General features: G+C 40.0%; 1 protein-coding gene across 3 annotated transcripts in view; it reads left to right on the top strand.

Annotated features, from left to right (window-relative positions):
• Positions 1–3,663: 3,663 nt before the first annotated feature.
• LOC122564441 (aryl hydrocarbon receptor repressor-like) overlaps positions 3,664–27,929 on the top strand; it is a 188,875-nt gene continuing 164,609 nt past the window's right edge. Inside the window, exons 1-2 of one of the 3 annotated variants that reach the window (XM_043719297.1) lie at positions 3,664–3,857; positions 4,472–4,544. In XM_043719297.1, the coding sequence (XP_043575232.1) occupies positions 4,483–4,544 (62 nt within the window). In that variant the 5' untranslated portion in view covers positions 3,664–3,857; positions 4,472–4,482. Of the gene's footprint in view, positions 3,858–3,883; positions 4,083–4,105; positions 4,545–27,929 lie in introns of those variants that run through there. The other 2 variants (XM_043719299.1, XM_043719298.1) reach the window with 2 other exon arrangements.

Consider the following 27,929-nt stretch of genomic DNA (forward strand, 5'->3'; position numbering starts at 1 on the left):
AACTTCTTCACCCAGAGAGTGGTGGCTGTGTGGAATGCGCTGCCCCAGAGGGCAGTGGAGGCCCACTCTCTGGATTAACTTAAGAAAGAGTTGGATAGAGCTCTCAAAGATGGTGGAATCAAGGGTTATGGAGATAAGGCAGGAACAGGATACTGATTAGGAATGATCAGCCATGATTATATTGAATGGCGGTGCAGGCTTGAAGGGCTGAATGGCCTACTCCTGCACCTATTGTCTATTGCGCTGCAGTGATTTAACACTCACATCTTGGGTCACTGTATTATCCACAAATAAATATAACTTGAAAATCAGACATTTCAGTAGTATTGGAGAAAGTGAGGACTGCAGATGCTGGACCTCAGAGCTGAAAAATGTGTTGCTGGAAAAGCGCAGCAGGTCAGGCAGCATCCATGGAGCAGGAGAATCGACATTTCGGGCAAAAGCCCTTCAGGAAATTTGTCGATTCTCCTGCTCCTTGGCTGCTGCCTGACCTGCTGTACTTTTCCAGCTACACATTTTTCATTTCAGTAGCATTGTCTACCAGCAGAGCAGAGAACACCATAACAAGTTCACATCCCAGAATAATGTACCACATATTAATTGTAATTGTGCTACAAAATATAAGATGTAGAAACTGAAGTAAGCCATTCAATACATTGAGCATGGAAACAGACCCTTCAGTCCAACCCGTCCATGCCAATCAGATATCCCAACCCACTCTAGTTCCACCTGCCAGCACCTGGCCCCCATCCCTCCAAACCCTTCCTATTCATATACCCATCCAAATGCCTCTTAAATGTTGCAATTGTACCAGCCTCCACCATTTTCTCTGGCAGCTCATTCCATACCTGTACCACTCTGTGAAAACGTTGCCCCTTAGGTCTCTTTATATCTTTCCTCTCTCACCCTAAATCTATGCCCTCTAGTTCTGGACTCCCTGACCCCAGGGAAAAGACTTTGCCTATTTACCCAATCCATGCCCCTCATAATTTTGTAAACCTCGATAAGGTCACGCCTCAGCCTCCAACGCTCCAGATCTTTACCTAACTCTTATCTACCTCCTTTTGATTCAGGGTCAAATTTTATTTTGCTTGAAAACTCTGGGTGTGGAACAAGGAAATATGGCCTTCGAGTTATAAATGACATTTTGTCAGTAAGTTCTAGTTCATCTAATGTAATCAAAAAGGGTAATAAACTTCTACTTCAAAGAATTAATGTGGAAGCAACTTTATTCTTTGGAAACAATTCATTGCTTTATAGGAAAAATCTTAATATCACTCTGAATAGGTGGAAACATTAACCAAGTGGCACTTCTCATCCATGCATTAATTCTTGTGTGAGCCTGATACAGAACACCAAAGATCCAGGATTGTATTCCTCAATCAGCTGAATAACTATTACAAAAAGATCAGCAAATACTTAGGAAGGAAACACATTAATCATATTAAAATACACCTCTGGAGCAGGTGGGGCTTGAATCAAGCTTCATGACTAGCGATAGTGACACTACCACTGCCCAAAACCACCAGACCCTCCATACACTTTCTTGAGACTATAACAGTGTCACGGCATTGTTACCAAAAAAAATTGCAAATGAATTTAAATTCTTTAAAAAAAAATCTGCCCCAACTTGTTTTGAAATTGCATGAATGTTTATGTCCAGCAGAGGGTGATATTTTCCAGTCTTCTGTATAAGAAATGCCAGGGCTCAGTGTCAACTACATCTAGGATCAAGCTTCAGTCAAACAACAGGCATTAGTTAATAAGGTGTCAGAAATGCAATTTTATGGTTTCTTTTGCATTTTCCTGTGACTAATTCTGGAAGTTATTTAATGTTGAGCAGTTCTTGAATTTTTTGCTCAACTTTTTAACAATTCTTCTAATTGTATAGAATGTGATCAGGTTGATTGTTAATTCTTTACTACAGAAATATTTAATCAATTGAACCTAAATTTTTCTAGCACCTCTAATGTAATGAAAAAATCCCAAAGTACTATATAAGTGTGTATCCATATACCAGTTGATTCTGAATTGTGGACAATCAAAAACTTGACCAATGAAGCATGTGTTAAGAATCATTTGAAAAAGAGATAGGCAGACAGTTTAAGAAGAAATTCTACTTTTCTTTTAAAACTGAAAGGGATGGTCTTTCTACATTGTCCCCATCAAACACTTCCAGGACAGGGATAGTATTGTGTAAGAAAAAAATCTATGTTTAAGCCCATGACAACCAAAACCTTATGGTAGAGAAATTCAAAGTGGGCCTTAATGGGAGGAGCATAAATTCTGGAGGGAAATAGAGTTAGAGAAGGTTGTAAAGAAAGGGAGATGTAAGGCCATTGGGATTTGGGCAGGTGGAATTGTACATTTTATAATTGATATATTTGTGAGACTGAGAACTGATTTAGACCAGGAATGTGTTAGAATATAGATGTCAATTCTGGTTGCGAGAGAGTGGGATGCTAAGGAGAGCATTGGAGTTGTGCAAGTTAGAGGTAGCAATTCATTTGCAATTTTTTTTGGTAACAATGCCGTGACACTGTTATAGTCTCAAGAAAGTGTATGGAGGGTCTGGTGGTTTTGGGCAGTGGTAGTGTCACTATCGCTAGTCCTGAAGCTTGATTCAAGCCCCACCTGCTCCAGAGGTGTATTTTAAGGGTAATAATTCCAGAGTTGGGCATCGATGGTCTCGGCAATCAGATGGAAGTTCAGCTCCAGGTTCAATCGGCCGCTGGTGTTCAATCTCAGACTGAAGGCAGAGAGGTGAATAGCAATATGGACTATGGGACAGAAGGTCTGGGAGAGACCAGATGCAGTGGCTTCTGACTTCCCAGTAACTAACTGAAGGCAACTTCTGCTCCTCTTCTGGCATTTGTGGTGCAGTGGTTGAGCTCTTATTTGCCCCTGAAGTGTGTCACAATATATCCGAACAGGTTGGTTGATTTTTTTTTTTAAAAATCATGAATGTTGGTCAACCAGAATGATATATCCGAGCAAATGGGAGAGAAGCAGCAGCAGCTGGTGGTGAGGTAAAGCTGCTCAGCAATTGACCAATCAACAGCAAAAACCTGATTAGTACAGGCTAAAAGTAAATTCTAAATGATTTTGCACAATAAAAAGCATAAGTCATTCTACGTTTTAATATCTCGAGTGTTCAATCCCAAGTTGCATCTTAAAGCAAAGGATGATTCGTTCATGTTCAGGCAACGTTTCATCTGATTGCAGTCCATGTTGAAGTGATAGAGGGGTGTTTTAAGGGATGATCAGTATCACAATGAGTACTGGCAAAGTAGGCTGGTCTTTGGGCTTATAATAATCACTAATATAGGTCAGTCATATGATTTGCTGGTGTTCTACAGGTCTTCTGGAATAATGCTGTGGCCAGAGATTGCACTTTGTTTAACCATTTAGTATTGACCAGCTCCTCCTTCAGCCTGTTATAGAATCTCAACAAATACAGAGGGAGGCTATTCTGTCCATCGAACCTGTACCAACCCTCCGTGGAGCATCCTGCCCGTAACCCTCTATCCCAGCATTTACCAGGGCTCTCCCTGCAATTAGAAAATGTATGAAAATGGCAATCGTAGCAACCTGGAGCCGAAAGCACTCAGATAACAACATTTGAAATCTTACAATTTGCGAGACTGCAGTGTCAGCGAGACATGAGCCGGCTGTTGGTGTCTAGTTGGTTCAATGTTTTGGTGTGTAAGGCCACAGTGTGTTTGGCGCGCTGATGAATGAGAGTTCAATCTGTGTATGTGTGCGCGCACTCGCCACTCTGCTTAGTGTTTTGGATGACATTGCGTGCAAAGCTTCTCATGACATTGAAAAGGATCCGGCACCTGAAATATAAGGAAGTGAGTCTTTGCTTGGTTGGGTTACTCAGCGCGGCAAAACCCATCACTCGGGGCTACATGTTCCAAGCCAACCAAATTTTAGACCCGTGCTGTCGAATTGCTCTTGTGGGTTTTGCGTTTAGTGTGAACTGGTAGACGAGGGTTGCGTTGTGGTAGCAACTAGTTCTATCTCTGCGCTGTATTCATAGCTCCAAGTTCCGTCCAGGGTCGGCTTGTGACAGACAGGTATGTCGATTTCAGCCAGGAAGATGGTCAGTTTCAGAGGCTGGAGGAATAGATAACGAGTAGCAACTTGCAGGTGGAGTCAGGGGTTTCTGTACTAACAGTGACGCGATGCCTATCTAAAGCGAGTTTTACAGCTAAGTCTTATCACAGTTGGGATTTAATAGCGATTGGCTGTTGGCCAGGACAGCTCGATTGGGTTAGATAGTGCTTACACTCTAGTTAAACTAACCATGAAAGTTGCAATACTGATCGACTAAAATCAAGGGCAGCTGACTCGAATGCTGTGCGGTGTATCACTTAAAGGAACTAATGTAATAAATGATGAGGATGGCACAGAGGGAAGTGGACTGAACTCGACTGACTAAAACAGCACCTGTAACTGTCGGCAGGTCTTAAAACCATGATTCCGCTCGGCGAGTGTATGTACGCTGGCAGAAAACGGAGGAAACCGATTCAGAAACAGTGAGTACAGTACCAGCAACCGGATGGACAGCTGTAACATGTCTAATTTTGTTGCCTTTTTAAAAAAAATTAAACACACGGTTGGTGCCAGGTGCTTGGCGCAGTGATTGTTTGAATAGAATCGCGATTTTTGTTTTTTTTCCTCCTGGCCAGAAATCTATTATATAAATATATACTTTTTTAAAAAAATAAAGTACCCATCAAATCGGTGTGAAGAGGACTATGCTAAGGGATTAAAGAGTTTTATTGTAAGGGGTCCGGGGTTTTAATACCTGCATGTAATAGCAAGACAGATGAAACTCGGGGCATTTCAAGTTGCCATTGCAAACAATGATTCTTGTTTCATTATTTAAGTACAGATGTTAATTATTGAACATATCGATCTCCCGAACATTAAATATTTAAATACACATCCAATTTAAAATGTGTACATTTCACTATTGAATGTACAGATGTGTTTAGTATGAATGATATTAGATGTTGCATAGTTGCATTTTGTTTGTATACAGGCTCTTTGTAAAATCCGCATTCGTGAAGGTTTTTAAAAAAAGTTTTTTGTAAATTTTACACTCCACAAGGTGCACACGTGTAAAGCAGTCCTTAACAATGTCAGTTTCTTTCCCTAGAAACTCACCGAGACCCACTCCCCTACATTATCCCTGTGACCCTGCATTTCCCATGGCTTATCCATCCAACCTTCATACCATAGGTAATTTAGCATAGCCAATTCACCTAACCTGAATATATTTGGACTGTGGGAAGAAACCAAAGCTCCCATAGGAAACCCACGAAGACACAGGGAGAATGTGCAAACTCCACACAGACAGGCACCTGAGGATGGAAGCAAAGCCTGGTCCCTGGTGCTGTGAGACAGCAGTGCTTACTACTGAGCCACTGTGTATTCCTCTGCAATAGGATTCTCCAAATCACAGCTGATTTATTTAATGAACATGCACTACTTCTTTGTAATTACTTGCAGCGGTCAGAATTGTACATGCAATTTGGAGATTTGAATTAAAAATATTTCTTCAGGCAGTTGGATCAGAAATGATTCTCAATATTCTTTCTGCTAAATCCTTATTTGCAACAATTAAATCCATGATACCACCATTTAGTTCTAAGATGATGTTCTTGTGTGCAGCATGCTTTTTATCATTATGTATATTCAATTATATTTTAAACACAAGGGTGCTATTTGTTTATATTGTGGTTGTGCAGCTGTTGTTTCATAAAATCTGTGACATATTGAGCATGTGCATGGAGCCTGTGCACTTGAAATATACTGTCTTAAATGGAATATTATTTTGACAAATGCGTCTGGCTCCAATTCAATATTTGGTTCAGAAACAATAAATATTGGCCATAGAGTTCAGTGATGCAGGAGTTGCTCCTATTGAGTAAGGAGCCCCCATATTAAAGTAATCCAGAACAGAATTCATTCGGGTCCAGTACCTGTTTCATATCACACCACAGAGGTTGAGCATGAGGGAAATGTCAACTTCACATTAGAAGATTAATGTTAGCAGATCAGTGATAACCTCAACAAAGGACCTACCTTGTCCTATCCTGTTACCATGCACCAAGATACAGCAAATATTTTGAAAGGAGTCTAGCACTAGTTGCTTGGGGCATAGCCCTTTTCATTGGGTCTGTTTCTTTTCCCATAAAGCGCAAAAGTACGAACATGAACCAATCCTTACTTAAAACCCAGTCACCAAATTTTATTCACCTATCATCTTTGTCCGGTTGAAACACATTGAACCATCAATGCTGAGAAATGTGGAGTGTAAGATTGATATTGGCCCTCAAGTAGTTTCTCACTCCATCAGATGGGGTTAGGTTAAAATTCTCCTTTTGAGTGGCCTATTGAGGAATGTCTGTGAGAAGCTCACTTAAAATTCTTAATCTTGTTTTCAAATACCCCCCCACCCCCACCCCACAGCCTCGCTCTTCCCTGTTACTGTCTAAGATCTATGCATTCCTCCAATTATTGCTTCTTAGTTGCCTGTCCAAATGTGTCCTTCTGTAGATCAGTTTTGAATTGTATCTGAGAACAATCTTGTGAAGTGGTTTGGATATTTTACTGCATTAAAGAACAAGAGCTGGGAGCCAAAGTAGACCCCACAACCCATCAAGATTGCTCTGCTGTTACATAGAGTCATGGAGATGTATTGCATGAAAGCAGACCTTTCTGTCCAATTTGTCCATACATCCTAAATAAATCTAGTCCCATTTGCCAGCATTTGGCCCATATCCCTCCAAACCCTCCAAACATATACCCATTCAGATGCCTCTTAAATGTTGTAATTGTATCTATTTCCATGCACAAACCACCTGTTGTGTGAAAAGATTGCCTCTTAGGTCCTTTTTAAATCTTTCGCCTCTCACCTTAAACGTATGCCCTCTAGTTCTGGACTGCACTACCTTGGGTAGAAGACCTTGTCTATTCATGCCCCTAATGACTTCATAAGCCTCTGATGCTCCAGAGAAAATAGCCCCAGCCTATTCAGCCTCTCCCTACAGCTTATACCGTCCATTTCTGCCAATATCCTTGTAAAACCTTTCTGAACCCTTTCAAGTTTCACAACGTCCTTCCTATTAGCTGAGAAACCAGAACTGCATCAGTATTCCAGAAGTGGCTTAACCCATGTTCTGGGAGAAAGTGAGAACTGCAAATGCTGGAGTACCAGAGTTGAAAAATGTGGTGCTGGAAAAACACAGCAGGCCAGGCAGCATCCGAGGAGCAGGAGAATTGACGTTTCGGATATAAGCCCTTCTTCCGGAATGAGGAAGGTGTGCCGAGCGGGCTGAGATAAAGGGTAGGGGGGAGGGGCACTGGGAATACGATAGGTGGAAGGAGGTGAGGGTGATAGGCCGGAGAGAGGGTGGGGGCAGAGAGGTCGGGAAGAAGATTGCAGATCAAGAAGGCGGTGCTGAGTCAGAGGGTTGAGACTGAGATAAGGTGGGGGGAGGGGAAATGAGGAAGCTGGAGAAATCTACATTCATCCCGTGTGGTTGGAGGGTTCCTCGGCGGAAGATGAGCCGCTCTTCCTCTAGAGGTCATGTGGCCAGGGTCTGGCGATGGAGGAGGCCAACGACCTGCATGTCATTGGCGGAGTGGGAGGGGGAGCTAAAGTGTTCAGCCACGGTTGGGTTGATTGGTGCGGGTGTCCCAGAGCTGTTCCCCGAAACGTTCCGCAAGTAGGCGGCCTGTCTCCCCCATGTAGAGGAGACCACATCGGGTGCAGCGGATGCAGTAAATGTGTGTGGAGGTGCAGGTGAATTTGCGACAGATATAGAAGGGTCCATTGGGGCCTTGGAGGGAGGTGAGGGCGCACGTTTTGCACTTCTTGTGGTTGCAGGGGAAGGTACCAGGAGTGGAGGGTGTGGACCTGACAAGGGAGTCGCGGAGGGAGTGGTCTCTCCCGAATGCTGATAGGGGTGGAGAGGGAAATATATCCCTGGTGGTGGGGTCTGTCTGTAATATATCCCTGGTGGTGGGGTCTGTCTGAAATACAAACCCCACCACCAGGGATATATTTCCCTCCCCACCCCTATAAGCATTCAGGAGAGACCACTCCCTCCGCCACTCCCTCGTCAGGTCCACACCCCCCACCAACCCAACCTCCACTCCCGGCACCTTCCCCTGCAACCGCAAGAATTGCAAAACTTGCGCCCACACCTCCCTCCTCACCTGCCTCCAAGGCCCCAATGGATCCTTCTATATACATCGCAAATTCACCTACACCTCCACATATCACATATCATTTATTGTATTGGCTGCACCCGATGTGGTCTCCTCCACATTGGGGAGACAGGCCGCCTACTTGCGGAACGTTTCTGGGACACCCGCACCAACCAACCCAACCGCCCCATGGCTGAACACTTTAGCTCCCCCTCCCACTCTGCCAAGGACATGCAGGTCCTTGGCCTCCTCCATCGCCAGACCCTGGCCACATGACGCCTGGAGGAAGAGCACCTCATCTTCCGCCTAGGAACCCTCCAACCACACGGAATGAATATAGATTTCTCCAGCTTCCTCATTTTCCCTATCCCCCACCAGCCTCATTCCTGAAGAAGGGCTTATGCCCGAAACGTCGATTCTTCTCCTACTCCTCGGATGCTGCCTGGCCTGCTGTGTTTTTCCAGCACCACATTTATTAACCCATGTTCTGTACAACCCAACATGACCTCTGAATCCTATGCTCAATTCACTGACCAATAAAGGTAAGCATACCAAATGCTGCCTTCACTATCCTATCTACCTGCGACTCCATTTTCAAGGAACTAATGAACTTGTCTCTTTGTTCAGCAATGCTTCCTAGGACCTTTACCATTAAGTGAATAAGTCCTGCCCTGATTTGTCTTTCCAAAATGTAGCACCTCACATTTATCTAAATTAAAATCCGACCATCGTCAGCTTGAACTTCACCTTTCTGCCCACTATTCATATCCTTTGATTCCCAGGGAGATCAAAAATCTCTATTTTCCAATCTTCTATGCAATCACACAATAGAACACCACAATCCCCATGGATAGAGAATCCCAAAGATGTGTATAACCATTTTTACGCAAAGAAATTTCTCCTGAATGATTAACGTGCGCCCACCTTTCCCCTGTCCCAAGATTGTGTTCCCATGCTTGAGTTTCTTGAGCCAAGACAAGCAATATTAAAGTGTCTTTCCCTGTCCGGTTCCTCCTCCTGATATTTTTTACTGTGTGTATTAGATAAATGCATGTTGTTGATAACAGTAAGGCGTCAGTCCTAGGCATCCAACAGAGCTAATTTTGTGCCCTGCAGCTCATTGCCCAACACCCATACCTCATGAGCAAACATCCAAAACTTGAAATTGAACTGAGAGAGTGAGGTAAAGTGAGGTCTGAAGTCAAAGATGGCCCCAAGCCCTTCAACAGGTAGGGTTAGATTGTAACTTTCTCCATTCAAAGGAGGAGAGTTTGTCCTTTTGTTGTCCACAATTTCACCCCTAACATTTTGGGGGAGGGGGAGATTCTTAAAGCCACTTGTAAATCAGGTTATCCACTCTTGCAGAACCATTTCACTTCAGTAAAGTACATTTGAGTAGGAGATTGAATCTCTTTGCCAACCATCACGTTGCTTGGGCAGGTTCAGTTGCAGTCGGAGTTCAAGTCTATGCTCATGATCTTTGAGCTCTTACTGACCATTTCTGTTGTCAGATGAGACTTCAGCATTCAGTTCACTGTGTTGCTGTGTATTCAGACTGATAGCAGTTTGGTTGTGAATAATCTTTTGGCAGTGTCTGCTGACAACCCAAGTTTTGACATACATAATCTTTGAGTAATTATACCACAAGTAAGAAAACAATAATACTCATCTTTTGCTTTTGCTAGAGATAGACCCTCAGAGGATGCACTCCCTCCACCCCATTCTGCTGACCCTTTATCAGAATTGGTCAAGCCCAGTGCATTATCCCTGTATTTTCACACTCAGTCCACACGTTCTCTCTTCCTTTTTTTTCCAAAATGTTTGAAACCTGCAAGGTTAGCAAGTTTCAGCATCATTTTAATCCATCTGTTTTCCTTTATTCTGTGTGGGTATTAATTTGACAATTTTATGATCTTTAGTTATTATCCTGATTCCTAACGAACTGTTCTATATAAGAATGTGCTGTTTATATATTTAGGGTACTTCACCCAAACAAGGAGCATTTGGGTGTTTTTATCATATAAACCATTCCATCTAAACATGAGATTTATTTGGAAAGAATGAATGGGACAGGGGAGAAGTATACAGCCTTCTCCATTGACCTGGATGAGGGTCCGTCTATCTGTGCTATAGACCTGCTAGCTCTGCCCAGTTCAACTTAAAAAAAAATTATTGACTTGTATTTTGAAAGGGTTCATTCTAACTTTTAATACTCCATTGATTTGTTATGTATTTTGAACTCTGCACAGTTATATAGCCGTCTATAAAACTCTGCACTCGGAAATCTGAAACTGCACAAGTAAATGTGTGTCGACTAGCACAACACATTGAGTGATTTTCTCTCTCTCTGTCTTCCAGTGATCAACTCTACATTACAGGATTATTTTTAACTTGTAAATGTTTCAGTTGAATGTATCTGTTGTGCATCCATTCTCTCACCAGGAGTCTGTGACATTACACTTTCTTAAATTAATAAAAACACCTGGGTTACAGCATATTTGTTCTTGCAGCATCTGAGACTGAACTTTTTTTTTGTCAAAGCCCCTGCACTAGGAGAATAAATTGGAGAAACTGACCGCATAGTTAGTTGTGTTTACTGAGCACACACTTACAATTCCATAGCATTTTGTATCATCTGTAAAAGCTGGAGCATGAAAGGTATCAGCAGTGGATAACGCTTACTTTTGAGGGATGGTTCTGTTAAATGATGGTATTAGCACAACCCAGAAAGAAGATCTATGTTCAGAATATGAGGATATGGAAACAGTTTGGGTGGAAATGAGAAATGATCCAAACAAAATCTTATGTGTAAGAGTCGTGTATGGACTCTAGTAGTAACCATGTTGGTAGGGTAGAGTACAATAGAATAAATAACTGGAGTTTGTCAGAAAGGTACAGTGATAATCATAGATTTTAATCTGCATATACAGTAGGAAAATAAGAGGCAAAGGTGAAATGGATGAGTAGTTTATTGATTTGTCAGAAAATATGCCACAAACAACAGCATGTTCTGTAACCAACCAGACATCAAGTGCTACTAGATTATGGGAGCTGATATTGTGCAATGAGATGGAATTAATCTATGATGTCAGTGAAGGCATCTCTAGGTAGCAGCCACCTTTTTTAATATGACTGAATTTTACTTTTAGTTTCAGGGAGGGAAGAGTGGACCAAGACTGGAACATTAAACGTAAGGGTATGAAAGCAGACCTAACTAAAATGAACTGGCAAATTAGGTTAAATGATAAGTCAATAGACGTTTTAAGGGTGTTTCAAAATACACAATATTTACTTTCTGAAAAAGGAAGAAGCTTCAAATAAAACTATATAATTATGTAAAGATGGGCTGCGGGACAGAAGATTGTACAGAATATTAAAAGACTACAAAATGTAATCATGAGGATAAAAATTATAATGCAAGAGAAAGCTACCTAGAAGCATAAAATGAATTGATAAGAGTTTTCATAATCTTTTAAAAGCATTAATTAAAGCAAACATTGGTCCTATAGAAAATAGACTGGGGAATTAATGGAAAACAAGGAGATGGTGGATGAATGGCACAAGGCTTTTGCATTCACTGTACAGGATGTAAACAATATTCCAGAAATAGTTGTTAATCAGAAACTAGAAGGAAGGAGCTCAAGAAGAGCACAATCACCAAGGAAGTGGTACTAAGCAAATTGCTGGAGCTTCTGATTTTAACATATTTCCTCCTAAGGTCATTTAGTGGCTAGTGAGACAGTTGGTTTTAGTTTTTCAAAACTCTCTAAATTTTGGAAAAGTTTCATTAGGTTGTAAAATAGTGCATGTAACAATCTGTTATAGGAAGCTATTATTAAAGACTTCATACCAGGGTCTTCAGAAAAATTCAAGTAGGGTCAACACAGTTTTGTGAAAGGAAAATAGTGCTTAATCAATGCACTGGAGTACTTTGAACAAGTACTGTATGCTGTGGGATAAAGGGGATTAGGTGGATGTAATATACTCTACTTTCAATAGGCATTTTTAATAAAGTGCTTAAAAATGTGTCGGGCTTATGCCCGAAACGTCAATTCTCCTGCTCCTTTGCTACCTGACCTGCTGCGCTTTTCCAGTTACACATTTTTAAGCTCTGATCTCCAGCATCTGGAGTCCTCAATTTCTCCCATTTTTAATAAAGTGCCCTAGCAAATATTATAGCAGAACATAAAAGAACATGGCGTGGGGGTAACATACTGGCACAGATGGAATATTGAGGAGCTATCAGAAAACTGTAAGCAAAATGAGTAATATTCTGATTGGCAAGTTGTAATGTGTGGATGCCACACAGGACAGTGCTGGAATCAATGTTCCCTCCAAGCTGCCGAGCTGCGTGGGCTTGCTGAACAGTTATCAGTGTTGGCATACAGCAGCATTGACTTCTCTTTCACACATGCGTACGTGCACACGCACGCAGCCAGAAAACAAAGGGGAAACTGGCTGGGACCTGAACATTTTACAAATTACATAACTGGAGACTGAGGAATAACCATATAGAAGTTTATAAAATCATGAGAGGAATGGATAAGGTAAATAGACAAGGTCTTTTTCCTGCAGTGGGGGAGTCCAGAACTAGAGGGCATAGGTTTAAGATGAGACAGGAAGGAATTAAAAGGGACTTAAGGGGCAACTTTTCACGCAGAGGATGGTGTGTGTATGGAATGAGCTGCCAGAGGAAGTGGTGGAGGCTGGTACAATTGCAACATTTAAAAGGCATCTGATGGGTAGATGAATAGGATGGGTTTAGAGGGATATGGGCCAAGTGCTAGCAAATGGGACTACAGTAGGTTAGCATATGAGGTCAGCATGGACTAGTTGGACCAAAGGGACTGTTTCCATGCTATATATCTCTGACTCAACAGTTGCTAAATTTGATGACCATGCAGACATAATCAGGAAAGTAAATTATGAAGAAAACATAAGGTGTGCACAAAGAAATATAGATTAGTTAAGTGAGTGGACAACTATATGGGTACTTGGAACAGAATTTGCAATTACCCATTTTGGCAGGAAGAATATACAAGAATCTTAATGGAGAGAGATTGCACAGCACTGAGCAGCAAAAGAATATGGTTCCTGTGCATAAATAGTAAGCAATTAGGAAAGTTCGTCAAATATTGTTGTTTATTGCAACAGAAATTGAATACAAAAGTAGGATGGTCCTTCAGTTGTTTCTGGCATTGGTGAGAGTGGTGGTCTCCTTTACGGAGGGATCCATCAAAAGTTGCAGTTCAGGGAAAGTTTACACAATGCATTGAATGGATAGGCTGGGTTGCCCATTTAAAGCTAAGATAAAGAGAATTGCATTGTTCTGGGAGTTGTAAGTCTTTGGAACTCTCTTCAAAAGGCAGTGGAAGCAGAATCCTTGAATATTTTTGACAGAGGTAGACAGATTTTTGATTAGCAAGGGCTTAAAAGATCAGGGTAAGTAGGAATGTGTAGAAATCAGATCAGCCATGATCTTATTGAATGACAGTGCAGGCTCAAGGGGCCCAGTGGCCTACTCCTCACTTTGTATGTTCATGGATCAGGTGACCCTCAGCTGAAGTTCCTTCCCAGAAATAGTGAGCACAAAATCGATGTTGTCACTTCATTCCATTACTGCCATTTGTGTGCTGTTGGAGGTGTTAGTGTTTGGATGGTGCACAAAGTGAACCTTGTCTGTATTCTCGGATAATGTAAAAGATTCTGTTGGGGGGGGTTGTTTCCAAGACTGGCAAACAGGAACGAGACTGAGACCGGGCAGGAGTTTTAAAGGTTATCTTTATTGGAAATACTTCTTAGTACACCTTCAAGCTGAAGTAAGATTTACTGTAGACTTGGCTTTTTATACAACATTGCAATTGATACTTGCATGCAAAGCTTGTTTATATATTATTCTTATCGTTATCTGTCCCTATTATGATAGAGACGTTTTCTTTACAGAGTATTTACTTATTCAATCTCTCTTATACCGTTAGCATGACTCACACAGGCCTCATAGCACTAGCTGTTTTGCATCCCTTGAGTCATCCAATCATATTTGCTGTCATGCACCACTTCATCCTTGCTACCTAGCTACCTTCAGATGCTGCCCTCCACAAGTTCCTTGAGATCTTTCCAAAGAAAAACAAAAAGGTGCTCTCTCATGACCTGTTCAATATTTAGCCCACAACCAATCTGATTTTAAATTGGTAGATTCTGAAGTAGGTCTCCTTTGGTGTTAGCATGATAAAATCAAGTGTGATATCTAAAAGAAAATAGTTGCTTTTTTTGTTCCACAAATGCTTCAATTTCTCACTTATAGCTTTTTCTCATGACTGAACCCAACTCTGCCTGAAGAGGGCCCAATGATCTAAACTTAAATTAATATCAGATGGTTCTTTACTCAGATTTGCTATAATAATGTCAGACATCAGCATTCCTGCATCCGTGTTTCAATATTTGGATTATTTCAGGGCCATTGGTCAGCTCCTGCTTTGTGGCTAAATTATTTTCATTTGACTTGATGAATATCATTGTTGACGAAGATTAAATGCTCAGAAGCAAAGATCAAAATCTAGATTGTCGTCATATTATGTACTGCTATCTATTATAGCATTGTTATATGCTGTCTTATTATGTAGCAATACAAATATGAATTAGGAACATGAGTGGACCTTTCAGTCCCTGTACCAATATTTGATAAGATCATGGCTGCTGTGTCCTCAACTCCACTTTCCTATCCACCCTCAGATTTTTTACTAAAATTGGAGTCAAGCTACCTCAGCCTTAAAGATATTCAATGACACTGCCTCCACTGCTCTCTGGAGAAAAGATTTTTAAAGTATTCTTCAGCACCTGAGATGGAAGTAAAATCCTCCTCATCCCTATCTTAAATAGGAGACTCCTTTTTATTTTTAAATTGTGTTCCCTCAATCTAGTCTCTTCCACAAGGGAATCATCCTTTCAGAATTCCATTCTGGCAAGCTCCCTCAAGATTTTATTTCAATGAGATCAACTCTCATTCTTCCACATTCACATGAATGCAAGACTAAACTTTACAACCTTTCCTAACAAGGTAACCTTCCATAGCAAGAGTTAATCCAAACAATATTCTTTGAACTTAATTGAATACAATTACATTCCTTCTTTAAATAAGATATCCAAAACTGCCTGCAATATTTCATATAAAGCCTTGTACAAATGTAGCCTACTTCAGGATTACATTCCCCTTGCAGTAAATGACTATATTCAATTTGTCCCTTTCTAAACAGTTGTTCTACCTGCATACTGATTTTGTGGTTCATTTACCAGGACAATCAGATACCTCTGTACATCAAGTGTTTTGCAGGTCTTTTCCATTTAAATAATATGAAGTTTTTGTATTAGATTAGATTAGATTACTTTACAGTGTGGAAACAGGCCCTTCGGCCCAACAAGTCCACACCGACCCGCCGAAGCGCAAACCACCCATACCCCTACATTTACCCCTTACCTAACACTACGGACAATTTAGCATGGCCAATTCACCTAACCTGCACATCTTTGGACTGTGGGAGGAAACCGGAGCACCCGGAGGAAACCCACGCAGACATGGGGAGAATGTGCAAACTCCACACAGTCAATCGCCTGAGGCGGGAATTGAACCCGGGTCTCTGGCGCTGCGAGGCAGCAGTGCTAACCACTGTGCCACCGTGCCGCCCACTTCTTGCTAAAGTGGACAATTTTACATGTTCCCACATTATATTCCAATTTTTGCCCACTTACCTAAATTAGCTATTTTCTTTTGCAGACTCCTTTATGCTTTCCCTGCAAACTAATTTCTTACCTTTTTTTTGTGTCATTAACACATTTAACAACAATATATTTGGTCCCTTCATCCAAGTTATTTATACAGATTGTAAAGAGTTGAGGCTGCAGCACTGATTCTTGTCACACGTCACTTCTTACATATTACCAGTCTGAAATTATCCATTTCTGTTTATTCTTTCCTGTTAGCTAACCAATCAGATCCACCATTGGAGGTGATAAGTCTGTCACTCTTTTCTCTGCCTTCAGCCCCACTTCTCATTTCTCAGATTTTTAAAGTTGGGGGTTGGCTGGGGGGTGCTAAAATGATTGTCCTGCTTTGTCTTTGCACTTTAAGCCCTGCTCCTGGTCTCACATGTAGTGAGGAGATGATGATTAAGGAGAGCTTTGACCAACGAATGACCCACAGGTACTCACTTATAGTATCATCTTGATGCTAGTAATGACAGGATTGTGCCCTGAAAACTTGGAAACTTCATTGGAAAGATACTGAAAGCCAACACTTTTCTGATGGAGCACACATTTAAAATAATAACCAGAGAACTTGAGAGTGAGATAAAGAAGCACTTTTTCATAAAGAGCAGTGGGCTTCAGAAGCTTATTGTCCCTAGAAAGGATGTAGGAGGCAAATGGTCCTTTCAGAATTGAGATTTCTACTTCATAAGGAGTGAGGGTAAATGGAGTTGAGATTCAGATCCACTAATCTAATAGAATCAACTGGCTTAAGGAACTCAATGACTTACTCCTGTGCCAGCTTTGACCCTTTTAGTAGAGCGTTCTCCACTGAGTTTGAATGTTATCTCTAGATATTTGAGGTGCACTCTGTTGTATTTCAGATAAGACTTTTAAAGTGAGGCTGCATCTACTCTCTTGGATTGGTGAAAAGAATCCCATGCAATTATTTTGAGGTGAAGCAGAGATTTGTCTGAGTTGTCCTGGCAATCATTTATCCCTTGAGCAATATACCTAAGAGAAATTATTTGCTGATTTGGGGACAATAATGTAAACAGTAATGTATATTGCAAATCAGTTGTTGTATTTTCTACCTTTTTTTTGAAGTTATTTCTACATTTCATTGGCTAAATGTATGTTGGAAGATCCCGGGTTTGAGCAAATTTCTTAATGAATTTTGGTTTTGGCTGTTTTTGGCCTGTGATTAATCAACTAACACAATCACTCATATCAAAGCATTCCCCAATTTTTATCAGCTGATCCTTGAATGCAAAGAAAGGTTGATGTTCTCCCTTTCTAAGAAGAGTTATTTATGTTAGTGTAAGAAATGGGCTGACTTCTAGTAATGGTTAATGAGAACAGCAGAATTAAATACTGGCTGCAACATTAATAATTTGCATTAAGTTTCTTTTGTACTTGTGCATGTTCTGCATTATTCAGCACAAATTGTTTTACTCTTTAATTAATGTCCCTGTTGTAATCAGATGTGGTTTAAAGATTCTCTATGTGACTTTGAACAGCAAAAAAAACAGATGTATTAAAGAAAAACATGATCATATTATCCCATCTTGAATTTAAACTATTAAAAAATGTCAGATTGATTTTAGTGTCCATTTTCCTTGTTTGTTCTATCCTAGTAGTTGAATGCTTTTCTTTTACCATCTTATTTTATTTTACATCTTAAATGTCTGAAAGAGGTGCATCAGGCAAGATAAATGTGAGGTCCAGTTGCTATTACTCACGTCACCCTTTGTGGTTTGGACTTTTACTCCGCGAATTTGCTCCTTTTTGCCTTGATGGCAAGAATACATTACATGGGAAGTTGACTGATTACATCTCTTCACGAAATGAATGAGATGCTTACGTGATCATGAAACAAGGAGAACTGGTTGATGGTTTTCTTCATCTCAATGCCTCTACCAGTGACTCAACTTGTCAACCAATCAGCATTCTCAATTCGTATGAAGTGTCCTTTTACATGGGTGCAAATTGTTGAAATATTTTGTGCCGCATTAATCAGAGCAAAGTGTTTCTTTTTTTAGCAATACTCTGTATGTTCAAACAATTGTTTTTTGCTCATTCATTTCAGTGAATGGGACTATATATGCTGCATAAACTAGCCTTCCATTTCTTTGTCTAGAATGCTGAGGAGCCTTCCAACTGAGGTGTTTAAAATGGTTGACAAATTTGATAGGATAGAAGCACACAACCCATTGCTTCTGGTGTGGGAAGCTGGAACAATGAGGCATGATCATGAAAGTGGGCCTAACTACTTTGAAATGAAGCAAGGAAGCGTCTATTGTTTGCCTATGGTTGTAGGCTAATGGGGCCATTGACATTTCCAAGACCAATCAATTCAAAATGTGTTCTGTTTAGACTCTATATCTGCACTTTACTTACCACAATCATTGCAAAGTCAGAGAGAGAATATTGATCAATTGACTACGTACATAGAAAGAAAAGTCGCACGTGAAACTGAATGTAAAAATGTAATCACAGGCTTCATGCTTGACACCTCATGCAACCACTGTCCTCCTATTTCTTCCCCTTACATCCTCAACCACTTGCTACCCTATGATCTTCCCAGAATGATTAGTTCCAACCTTGACAAACACAAGAGAATGTCATCAGGCAAAAAGAACATTTGTGGATCAAGAGTCCAAATCACAAAGGTTGGAATGAAGTGAGTTGCTAACAGTTCTGGGTTTTTTTTTGATGATATCACATTGTTGCAAACTACAGTGTGATAGAGGATCCTCAATTCATTAACTGGTCAATTGCACCTAGGTCTTTGTTTGAGTTAGAAGTTATTCTTTTTGGAATGTTTTTACATTCTCTATGGGTGTGAATGAGACCTATCTTTGCTTGCAGGGTTTCTGGAGGTCTGATTTCAACTTTACCTTCTCAGATCTGTGACAATCTGTAACTTAAGAATCCAAAGGCAGTTTTTAGGTAGTTTTTGACAGAAAGGTCCCAATTCCACCTTCCTGTATTAAAAGAATCAAACCCATCTTCTCAAAGTTAAAATAACCTTATAACCTATAAGTGAACGCTGCACAGTTTCATGCCTGACTTTCAAGCTGCATAGAACAAGACACGAAACACACCAGTATGTTCCTACAACACAGCAATGCCAAACTTCTACTTTCTCAATTTATGTATATTTTTAAATAGCGGTCTATTCAGATATTATTTCATGGCCATAGAGCGAATAACATCTGGAAACAAATGGATTTCTTATTGGTTTTGATCATTCTTCTTTAATATTTTAACATTTTTTGGCTTGAGATAAATTGCATCATGGCACAGAAAGGACCAGTAAGTTCACCATGCCTGGACTGGCATGATGAACTTTATTAGTCGCATTCCCCTATCCTTCCCATATAATACTTCTAGATATTTTCTAATCAACCTGCTCAGAATTATTACACACCCTCCTGGCTCACAACTTAGTTGTACACCAAAGCCCATAAAGTAGAAGTATTATAGGATACCTCTTGGAGCACATAGTTAATAATTCCAACTCATTACCAATGTAATCCTCTCAAAGTCTATGCTGCCTATCCCAGGCAACAAACTAGACTTTATTTATCAGACACACAGAAATCATCACGTAATTACTACATGATCAGAGGTCACTTACATTTCACCATAATTATATGCTATAGATGGCAGTACGTTGACCTGTATAACCATCAATCCAATTCTGAAAATGAAACACTTGCTAAATGGTCACGTATTTACTATTGACTAACCAGATTTACTGCGTTCTTGTCATCAATAAGTAATTTGTTTTCTTTTGAAGATGAATACAATTTTTTCTTGCATCTTTGTGAAACACGATGGGCAAGTTCCAAATTGCTCGCCTGTGTTGTTCATTGGAACAAAGCAAAAGGTATCAGTGTACAAAATCATAACATTGTCTTGAATAAAAACAAATGTTTATTTTAAAATTTGTTTCCTCCTTCTGGGTTTTTTTTGGCTCTGTTCCATTTCTTTAAAACAATTTTGTTTTGAATCTTCTTCAATACCTTCAATGATAAACTTCATGATTGGTCTCAGACTGAATCATATAGATTAATAGATATGCGTTTTATCCTTGATCTGCTTTACTGCAATTGATATTGTGTACTGTGGACTAGAGAATGATGAAATTTAGTCTGTGGCCTTGATCTAAAACAATGGCATCAAACTCTTTCCTCACCACCAATTCCAACCCTCTCCATATTTGTTCTTGCAGTGACATTATAAGCACATCTGCACCTTCACCCAACTATGTCTATTTCCATACGACTTCATCTACATCTTACTCTTCTGCTTATCCGTCTGTCCTAATATGAGCTGATATGACACTTACTGTATGTTGTAATGCCTCGCAAGCACCTTTTGTTACATTAAAGGCACTATATAAATTCAAGTTGTTGTTTCTCTTGCAATGCTAGTTTTACAACCTTCTTGATTTCACTTTATGGATCTTCTCTTTATTCCAGCTAGTAATTTCTTTGAAACTGGTCAGTCAACAGCCAGCCAAACAAGGCACACCTGGTTAGATACTGTGACACCTCATTGGGACAACATGCTGGAAATAAAACCAAGGGTATTCCAGAGTCATCCCGAAAGTTAAAGGTTTTATAAGAGGTTCACAAAATTCCTCCAATTCCCTGTCTTTTAGATCCAGGTTACCATGAATTACTATGTATTATGCATAAGTAGATTCTAATCACAGATAAACAATCATGAATGATTGACTCATAACTCTACTAGCTAAAACTCTAATTCTTTTCTAAAACTCCACCTATACAGAAACTTAGGCACTATAAATTGAGTGTTATTGGTGGAGAGAAATTCTGGGAACCTAGTTCAATGTTCTCTGTCCATAGTATAAAGATTGTAACAAGGTTAGTCAGGTGGACCTCCTAGAATGAGTTCCCTGACTGTGGCTGTTAACCTGGTCCAGTCAGGGAGATCTGGCTGACAGGAATGTCAGAGGTTCTGCTCACCCAGCTGGCTCCGAGGAAATCGGACCAGTGTCAAGTACTATGCATGTGTAAATAAAGGGTGACTTGAAGGAATACTGGCCTTTATGGAGTTAATTCACATCGGGTTCACTAAACTGCTTCTTTAGCTTATCAGGACTTACTGCTCCTCAATCTTGCTTTCAGGAGGAAGGGAGGATTAGTTACACTTAAAGTCCGTGACTTATTGATGAAAAGCCGCAGCTTACAGCGTAAACTGGCTTTCTTCAGTCTTGAGAGTTTGTTCAATGAAGAACAGTTCTGTCCTTTCTGGACGGTTGGCTTCTAAAGAAACATTTACAGCTGTAAGTTGTTCAGCCTGTTGGGAGCTAATCACATAGTTGTTGACAGGCTGAAGGCTCTTGTCATCAACAATTGGCCAGCATTCCACAAACCAATCAGCTATTTGTTGCTGGCCAAATCTACTTTCATACACATCCCTTGCCTTCAGTTTGTCTCTGGTACACTTCACTCCCTGCTTGAACAAACAACAGTGTAAACAGCATCTACAATGAGTATCAATGATCCACTTTTTAAAAGTGTAGCCAATCCTTGGCTTTTAGAAACAACCCTTTTTCCAATTATTGACAATCATAAATGCAGAAAAACACAAAAAGATATGGTCTCTATAATACCCACACTACTGATTCTTTTCTCTGTCTGATATATACCACTGACTTCCAGTTAGAAAGTTTTTTACATTAAGTATGTTGTGTTAAATTTCAGGCTGGAAACACATTACTTACCAACACTAACTGGGGAATTTCATTCTCTGAATTCCCACTGTCTTTCTGTTTACGTGCACATAACATCTGTCCTTCAGCAAAGTCAGCACCTTCAAGAGAGGATAGGGCAAAGTGAGGGAATGAAAGGGACATATTTCCTTTTTAGGTCAGATTTTCTTCTTTGGCAAAACTGACTCATTTCTAGTGGAGTTAATTTATGAAGAAAATTCCATTAGCCATTCCAGGTTCTTTTGAGGATGAATGCTTGTGTAATTATAGTATTAATTCATCATTATATTTGTACAGTAACTGAACACAAAACATCTCTTTGATCTTGTAAGAGCAGGAGTAGGCTATTGAGCCCCTCAAGCCTGCTCCATAGTTTGGGTCATCATCAGATCAGCTATCTTAAAGCAATAGTCCTGTGTTATCCCAATATTTGTTGATGTCATTGAATACTAGAAGTCTATCAATCTCTGTCTTGAACTTAATAACTGAACTTCTCGAGCACTGTGCAGTAGAGAATTCCAATGATGTGCCACACTTAGTAAAGAAATTCCTTATTATTGAAGTCCTAAATTTGATTCCAAGGCTGTGCTCCTTGGCTCTAGACCCCTACATTACCTCCCGTTCTTCAAATTCCAGTGAAGTTTCCTTGATTTCACTTCGTAAGACATTCCCATCATTTCAGGGATCAGTCTGGCAAACCTTTCCTTCTGTAGCAAGTATGTGCATACTTGGGCAAGACGATCAGGATTGCATAAAGTACTCCAGGTCCAATCTCACCAGTTTCTCATACAACTGAAGCAGAGTGCTTTACCCCAGTGCCCAAAGATTGCATACAGTTTACCTTCCGGATTGCTTGTTGCACCTGTTGGCTGCCTGAACAAGGATTGCTCAGTCCCTTTGGACATCCAGATTTGCAAGTTATCACTATTTACGAAATGTCCCGTACCTTTGTTCTTCTTACAAAGTTAATGGCACAACACTTATCCCCATTATATTCACTCTGCCGTGCCCACTCACTGTCTATCTAAATCTGTTTGAGGTCTCTTTGTATCTTCCTCACAACCCACATTCCCACCAAGTTTTGTACTATATACAAAATTATAAATATTACAATTGGCTTCTACATTCTAAATGGAACTTGCGAAGAGCCAGGGCCCAAGCATTGATCCTTATGGTAGCCTGTTGGTCGCAGTGAAATTCACCGAAGTATTCCTACTTTCTGCTTTTTGCCTGTTAACCAATCCCATGGGTTTTATTCTGTTTCTGCCATGTGGGACTTTATCAAAAGTCTTCTGCAAATCCATATTCACCATATCCACTGGTACTCCCTCATTGACTCTGCTTGCATCATCCTCATAACAAACTCTCAGGTTTGTCACCATGATTTCTGCTGTATAAATCTATGTTGACTCTGTCCAATCAGAGAGCCATTTTTAAAAAAAAATTCATCCATTATAATAGATTCTAACAATTTTTCTACTACTGATATCAAGCTATCAGATCTGTAGTTTCCTGTTTATTTTCTCGCTCCTTTCCTAAACAATGAGTTACAGTTGCAACCTTCCAATCTATTGGCAATATAGCAGAATTATTAGAATTTTGAAAGATGATCACTAGTGTATCACAATCTCTATAGCACCCCTTTCAACACTTTTTAAGGTGAAAATCATTGGGTCCTGGGGATTTATTAAGTTTTAGTCCTGTTAATTTTTCAAATGCTTTTATTTTACCAATTGTAATAACTCAGGAAGCTTGACTGGAAAGGAACACTATTTATTGTTGAACACCGAAATACAGCCATTACTTGTACTATGCATAGGCGGCTCCAAGCTCAGACAGTTCTGCAATCTACTTTAAATATTTTTATTAGATTCACCTGTTCAAAAAAAACAATTACACACCTTTGGAGCAGATGGGACTTGAACCAAGACCTTTTGGTCTAGGGACTCTAATACTGTGCCACAAGGTTTACTGTTTTACATTCTCTTGTTTCTGCATGTAATTGACTCCCATTTGTCTTTGCTAATTTTTTCCTTTTTATATACTTCTCAACTTATACAATGTATTTTTTAAGTTTATTGCTATTTTACATTCATATTCTTCTTCCTTTATCAATTTCTTGGCCTTCCATTCTTAATTCTGCTAATGTCCCGATCACCAAGCTTGCAATGTTTTTGGTAATTCTTTTATTTGGTCTTGTAATTTAATCTCCCTTGTTTGCCATGGCTCTCATGCTTTACCTGTTGAATATTTCTACCATGAAACATTTTAATGATTTTTCCAATTCACAAAGGTCAATGTCCTCCTCATTCAATTCATAATAGCCTTTATTTAGATTAGATTAGATTAGATTAGATTACTTACAGTGTGGAAACAGGCCCTTCGGCCCAACAAGTCCACACCGCCCCGCCGAAGCGCAACCCACCATACCCCTACATTTACCCTTTACCTAACACTAGAGGCAATTTAGCATGGCCAATTCACCTTACCTGCACATCTTTGGACTGTGGGAGGAAACCGGAGCACCCGGAGAAAACCCACGCAGACACGGGGAGAACGTGCGAACTCCACACAGTCAGTCGCCTGAGGCGGGAATTGAACCCGGGTCTCTGGCGCTGTGAGGCAGCAGTGCTAACCACTGTGCCACCGTGCAGCCCACATTTAGATTTAAGACTCCAGGTTCAGATTGAATTATATCTTTTTCAATTGTAGTGGAAATTCTATGATACTATGCTGACTATTTCAAAAAGATTTTTTGAAATAGTAACAGTAGTGGACTCGCCAATGTTAAGGGCATTAAAATGGTCATTGGATAAACATATGGATGAAAATGGGATAGTGTAGGTTTGATGGGCTTTAGAGTCTTTTCACTGATCAACACAGCATTGAGAGCTGAAGGGCCTGTACTGCACTGTAATGTTCTGTGTTCTAAGATTATTAATTAGTTCTTTCTCATGACATAACATGATCTAAATTGGCCTGTGCTCTTGTTGGTTACTGAGAATATAACTCCAGAAAACTGTCTCAAACACGTTCATGGAATTCTTCTTCCACAGCATTGGTTGTCATTAGATTTATCTAGTTGTTACGTTGGTTGAATTCACCCATGATTTTCTGCATTCCTCTTGCTACACATACCTTTCATTTCCTGATTTTTACCATGCCCTACATTACCACTCCTGTTGGTGACTTACAAACCAGTCCTAGCAATGTTTACTGCCCATTGTCATTTCTTAGCTTCATCCAAAAGAGTCTAGATCTTGCTCTTCAAATCAGACATTCTATCTCACTAATACACAGTCCATCCCTTATTTTCAGCACCTTTCCATCTCTTTTCTCCTTTTTGACTATCCTTCCTAAATGTCAAACATCCACTCGTACTCAGTTCCTAGACTTGGTCACCCTACAGCTCTATCTCCGTAATAATCATGAAACCATACACTTTTGCTTCTATCACCATCAATTTTTCTTTCATGTTGCATTTAGAGTGCTTTCAAGTTTTGCCTATTTAACACTATCCTGGATAAAGAGACAGAGTCATGTATCCACATTTGCTGATGATCTAAAGCTAGTGGAAATGTGAGCTGCAAGGAGCTACGTAAAATGCAAAGCAAGCTCAAAATATATGATGGGCAAATCTGCCTGCAAGATTCTCAAATTGTCTGAGAACATTCATTCATAGGTGACCAATCAAAGGTAAGTCATCTACTGTAAATAGAATGAAAGGAAGCTGTGAGGAGGTGCTCCTCCAGTCGGAAGCTGGCGCTCTCCTGTGCTTGCTGCTAATAGGTTCATTGTCAGGGCATTGTACTGAGAAATGAAAAAGCAAATGGCTGCCACCTATGTGGTTGAGTTGCCCTAAGCAAAGTCTGGATAATATCTGGCCATCAGCATAAAGGGTACATTCTCCATGGTAACATCCTTACCAATGAGACTCCACTTGCTAATCAATCAGCACACTGCTCACATGCAGCATAAATGTGATCATTTTTTCACAGAATTGATATTCTTGAAAATTCTCCTGTTGAGTGCAAGATCAAAGCTTCAGCAAAACTACCAAATGACAATTAGAAAGATGTTCGGTTATTGTTGTGTTCACTATCTAAACTATCTGATGGTAATTATTGATGGCTATGGATATTAAGGATTATCGAAGGAAGGTTGGTGAGTGGAGATAAGGTACAGGGCTGTCTAAATGGAGAAACAGGCTCAAGGTGACAAATGGTCTAATGATCCAATGATCCTCATTTCTCTGTTCTGAATTATTTTTGTTTAATCACACGCCAAATTCTTTGATTTTCACCCGATTTTTTATTGACTTAAAATTAAAATATTTTTATGGACAGCCAGACAAAAACCATAGAAATCATTGGATTTTCCAGTGATTCGTCAAAACAGGATGAGTTACTGATTAACAGAGTCATACAGCATGGAAACTGACCCTTTAGCTCAACATGTCCATGCTGACCAGGTTTCCTAAATTGAACTAGCCCTATTCACTTGCATTTGCTCATATTCCTCTCAACCTTTCCTATCCATATACCTGTCCACATGTCTTTTAAATGGTGTAATTGTACCTGCCTCTACCACTTCCACTGGCAGCTCATTCCATACACGCACCACCCTCTGTGTGAAAAAGTTGCCCCTCAGGTCCCTTTTATATTTTTTCCCCTCTAACCTCAAACCTATGCTCTCTAGTTTTGGACTGCTATACCCTGAGAAAAAAGACTTTGGCTATTCACCTTATCTATGTTAAAAATCACACAACACCGGGTTATAGTCCAACAGGTTTATTTGGAAGCACTAACTTTCAAAGTGCTGCTTCTTCATCAGGTGATTGTGAAGCAGTATTATAAGATTATGGTCCTGCTCCACAACCACCTGATGAAGAAACAGTGCTTTGAAAGCTAGTGCCTCCAAAAAAAACAGTTGCACTATAACCTGGTGTTGTGTGATTTTTAACTTTGTCCGCCCTAGTCCCACACCGGTTCCTCCAAATCATCACCTTATCTATGCCCTCCATGATTTTATAAACCTCTATAAAGTAACCCCTTCTACACTCCAGGAAGAAATATCCCAGCCTATCCAGCCTCTCTCTGTAACTCAAACCTTCCAGTCTTGGTAATAACCTTGTTAATCTTTTCTGCGCCCTTTCTTGTTTAATAATATCTTTCCTATAACAGGGTGACCAGAATTGTACGCAGTACTCCAAATGTGGCCTTACCAATGTTTTGTGCAGCTTTAACATATCCCAACAGTTGTACTGAATGCTCTGACCAATGAAGACAAACATGCCAAATGTCGTCTTCACAACCCTGTCTACCTGTGACACCATTTTTTTAAGGAACTAAGGACCTGCACCCCTAAGTCTGTTTGTTTGACAACACTCCCCAGGGCCCTACGATTAACTGTGTAAGTCCTGCCCTGGTTCATCTTACCAAAATGCAACACCTCACATTTATCTAAATTAAACTCCACCTGCCAATCCTCTGCAAAAGTGTGCTGCATTCCCTGATACATTTAGGGCTAAATATAATAACAGATACATTTACACAACATAGATAAATGCCATACCAGACAAATAAGACATACAGAATATTGATGATTAACATAAAAACAGAAATTCAGGTTTGGCACCATCTATGAGAAGAGAAACCGTTATCGTTGCAAGTCCAGTATGATGATTCTTTCATGATTTGGAGGTGCAGGTGTTGGACTGGGGTGTGCAAAATTAAAAATCACACAATACCAGGTTATAGTCCAACAGGTTTATTTGGAAGCACTAGCTTTCGAAGCGCAAATCCTTCATCAGGTAATTGTCTTCTTTCAGTTTTGGTTACTTTGTCTCTCAATCTCATTACTTTCAGTTTCTTATCTCCGACTCTGTATCTTTGACTTTTTTGCTTGTTGACTTTACCATTTATTGCCTCTTTTTCTCATCTTCCTGCTAATTTTTCTTGCTCTGATCCTTGCTCTCTAAAAACCGTGCTCCCTGAAAAGCATTGGCTGCTCTCCAGTGTGAATGATATCAAAGAAAAGGAAAGTCTTTCACTTTATTGTACCTTTCACAGCCTCAGGACATTCTACAGAAAATGTAAACCTCAAAAGTTCTTCTATACCTGCAGTTACTAATGTAGGAAACATGACAGCTAATTAGTACCCAGCTTAAGTTCTACAAACAACAATGACTAGATAATCAGCTATGAAATGA

Source organism: Chiloscyllium plagiosum, chromosome 29 (assembly GCF_004010195.1).
Source record: "Chiloscyllium plagiosum isolate BGI_BamShark_2017 chromosome 29, ASM401019v2, whole genome shotgun sequence".
NCBI lineage: Eukaryota > Metazoa > Chordata > Chondrichthyes > Orectolobiformes > Hemiscylliidae > Chiloscyllium > Chiloscyllium plagiosum.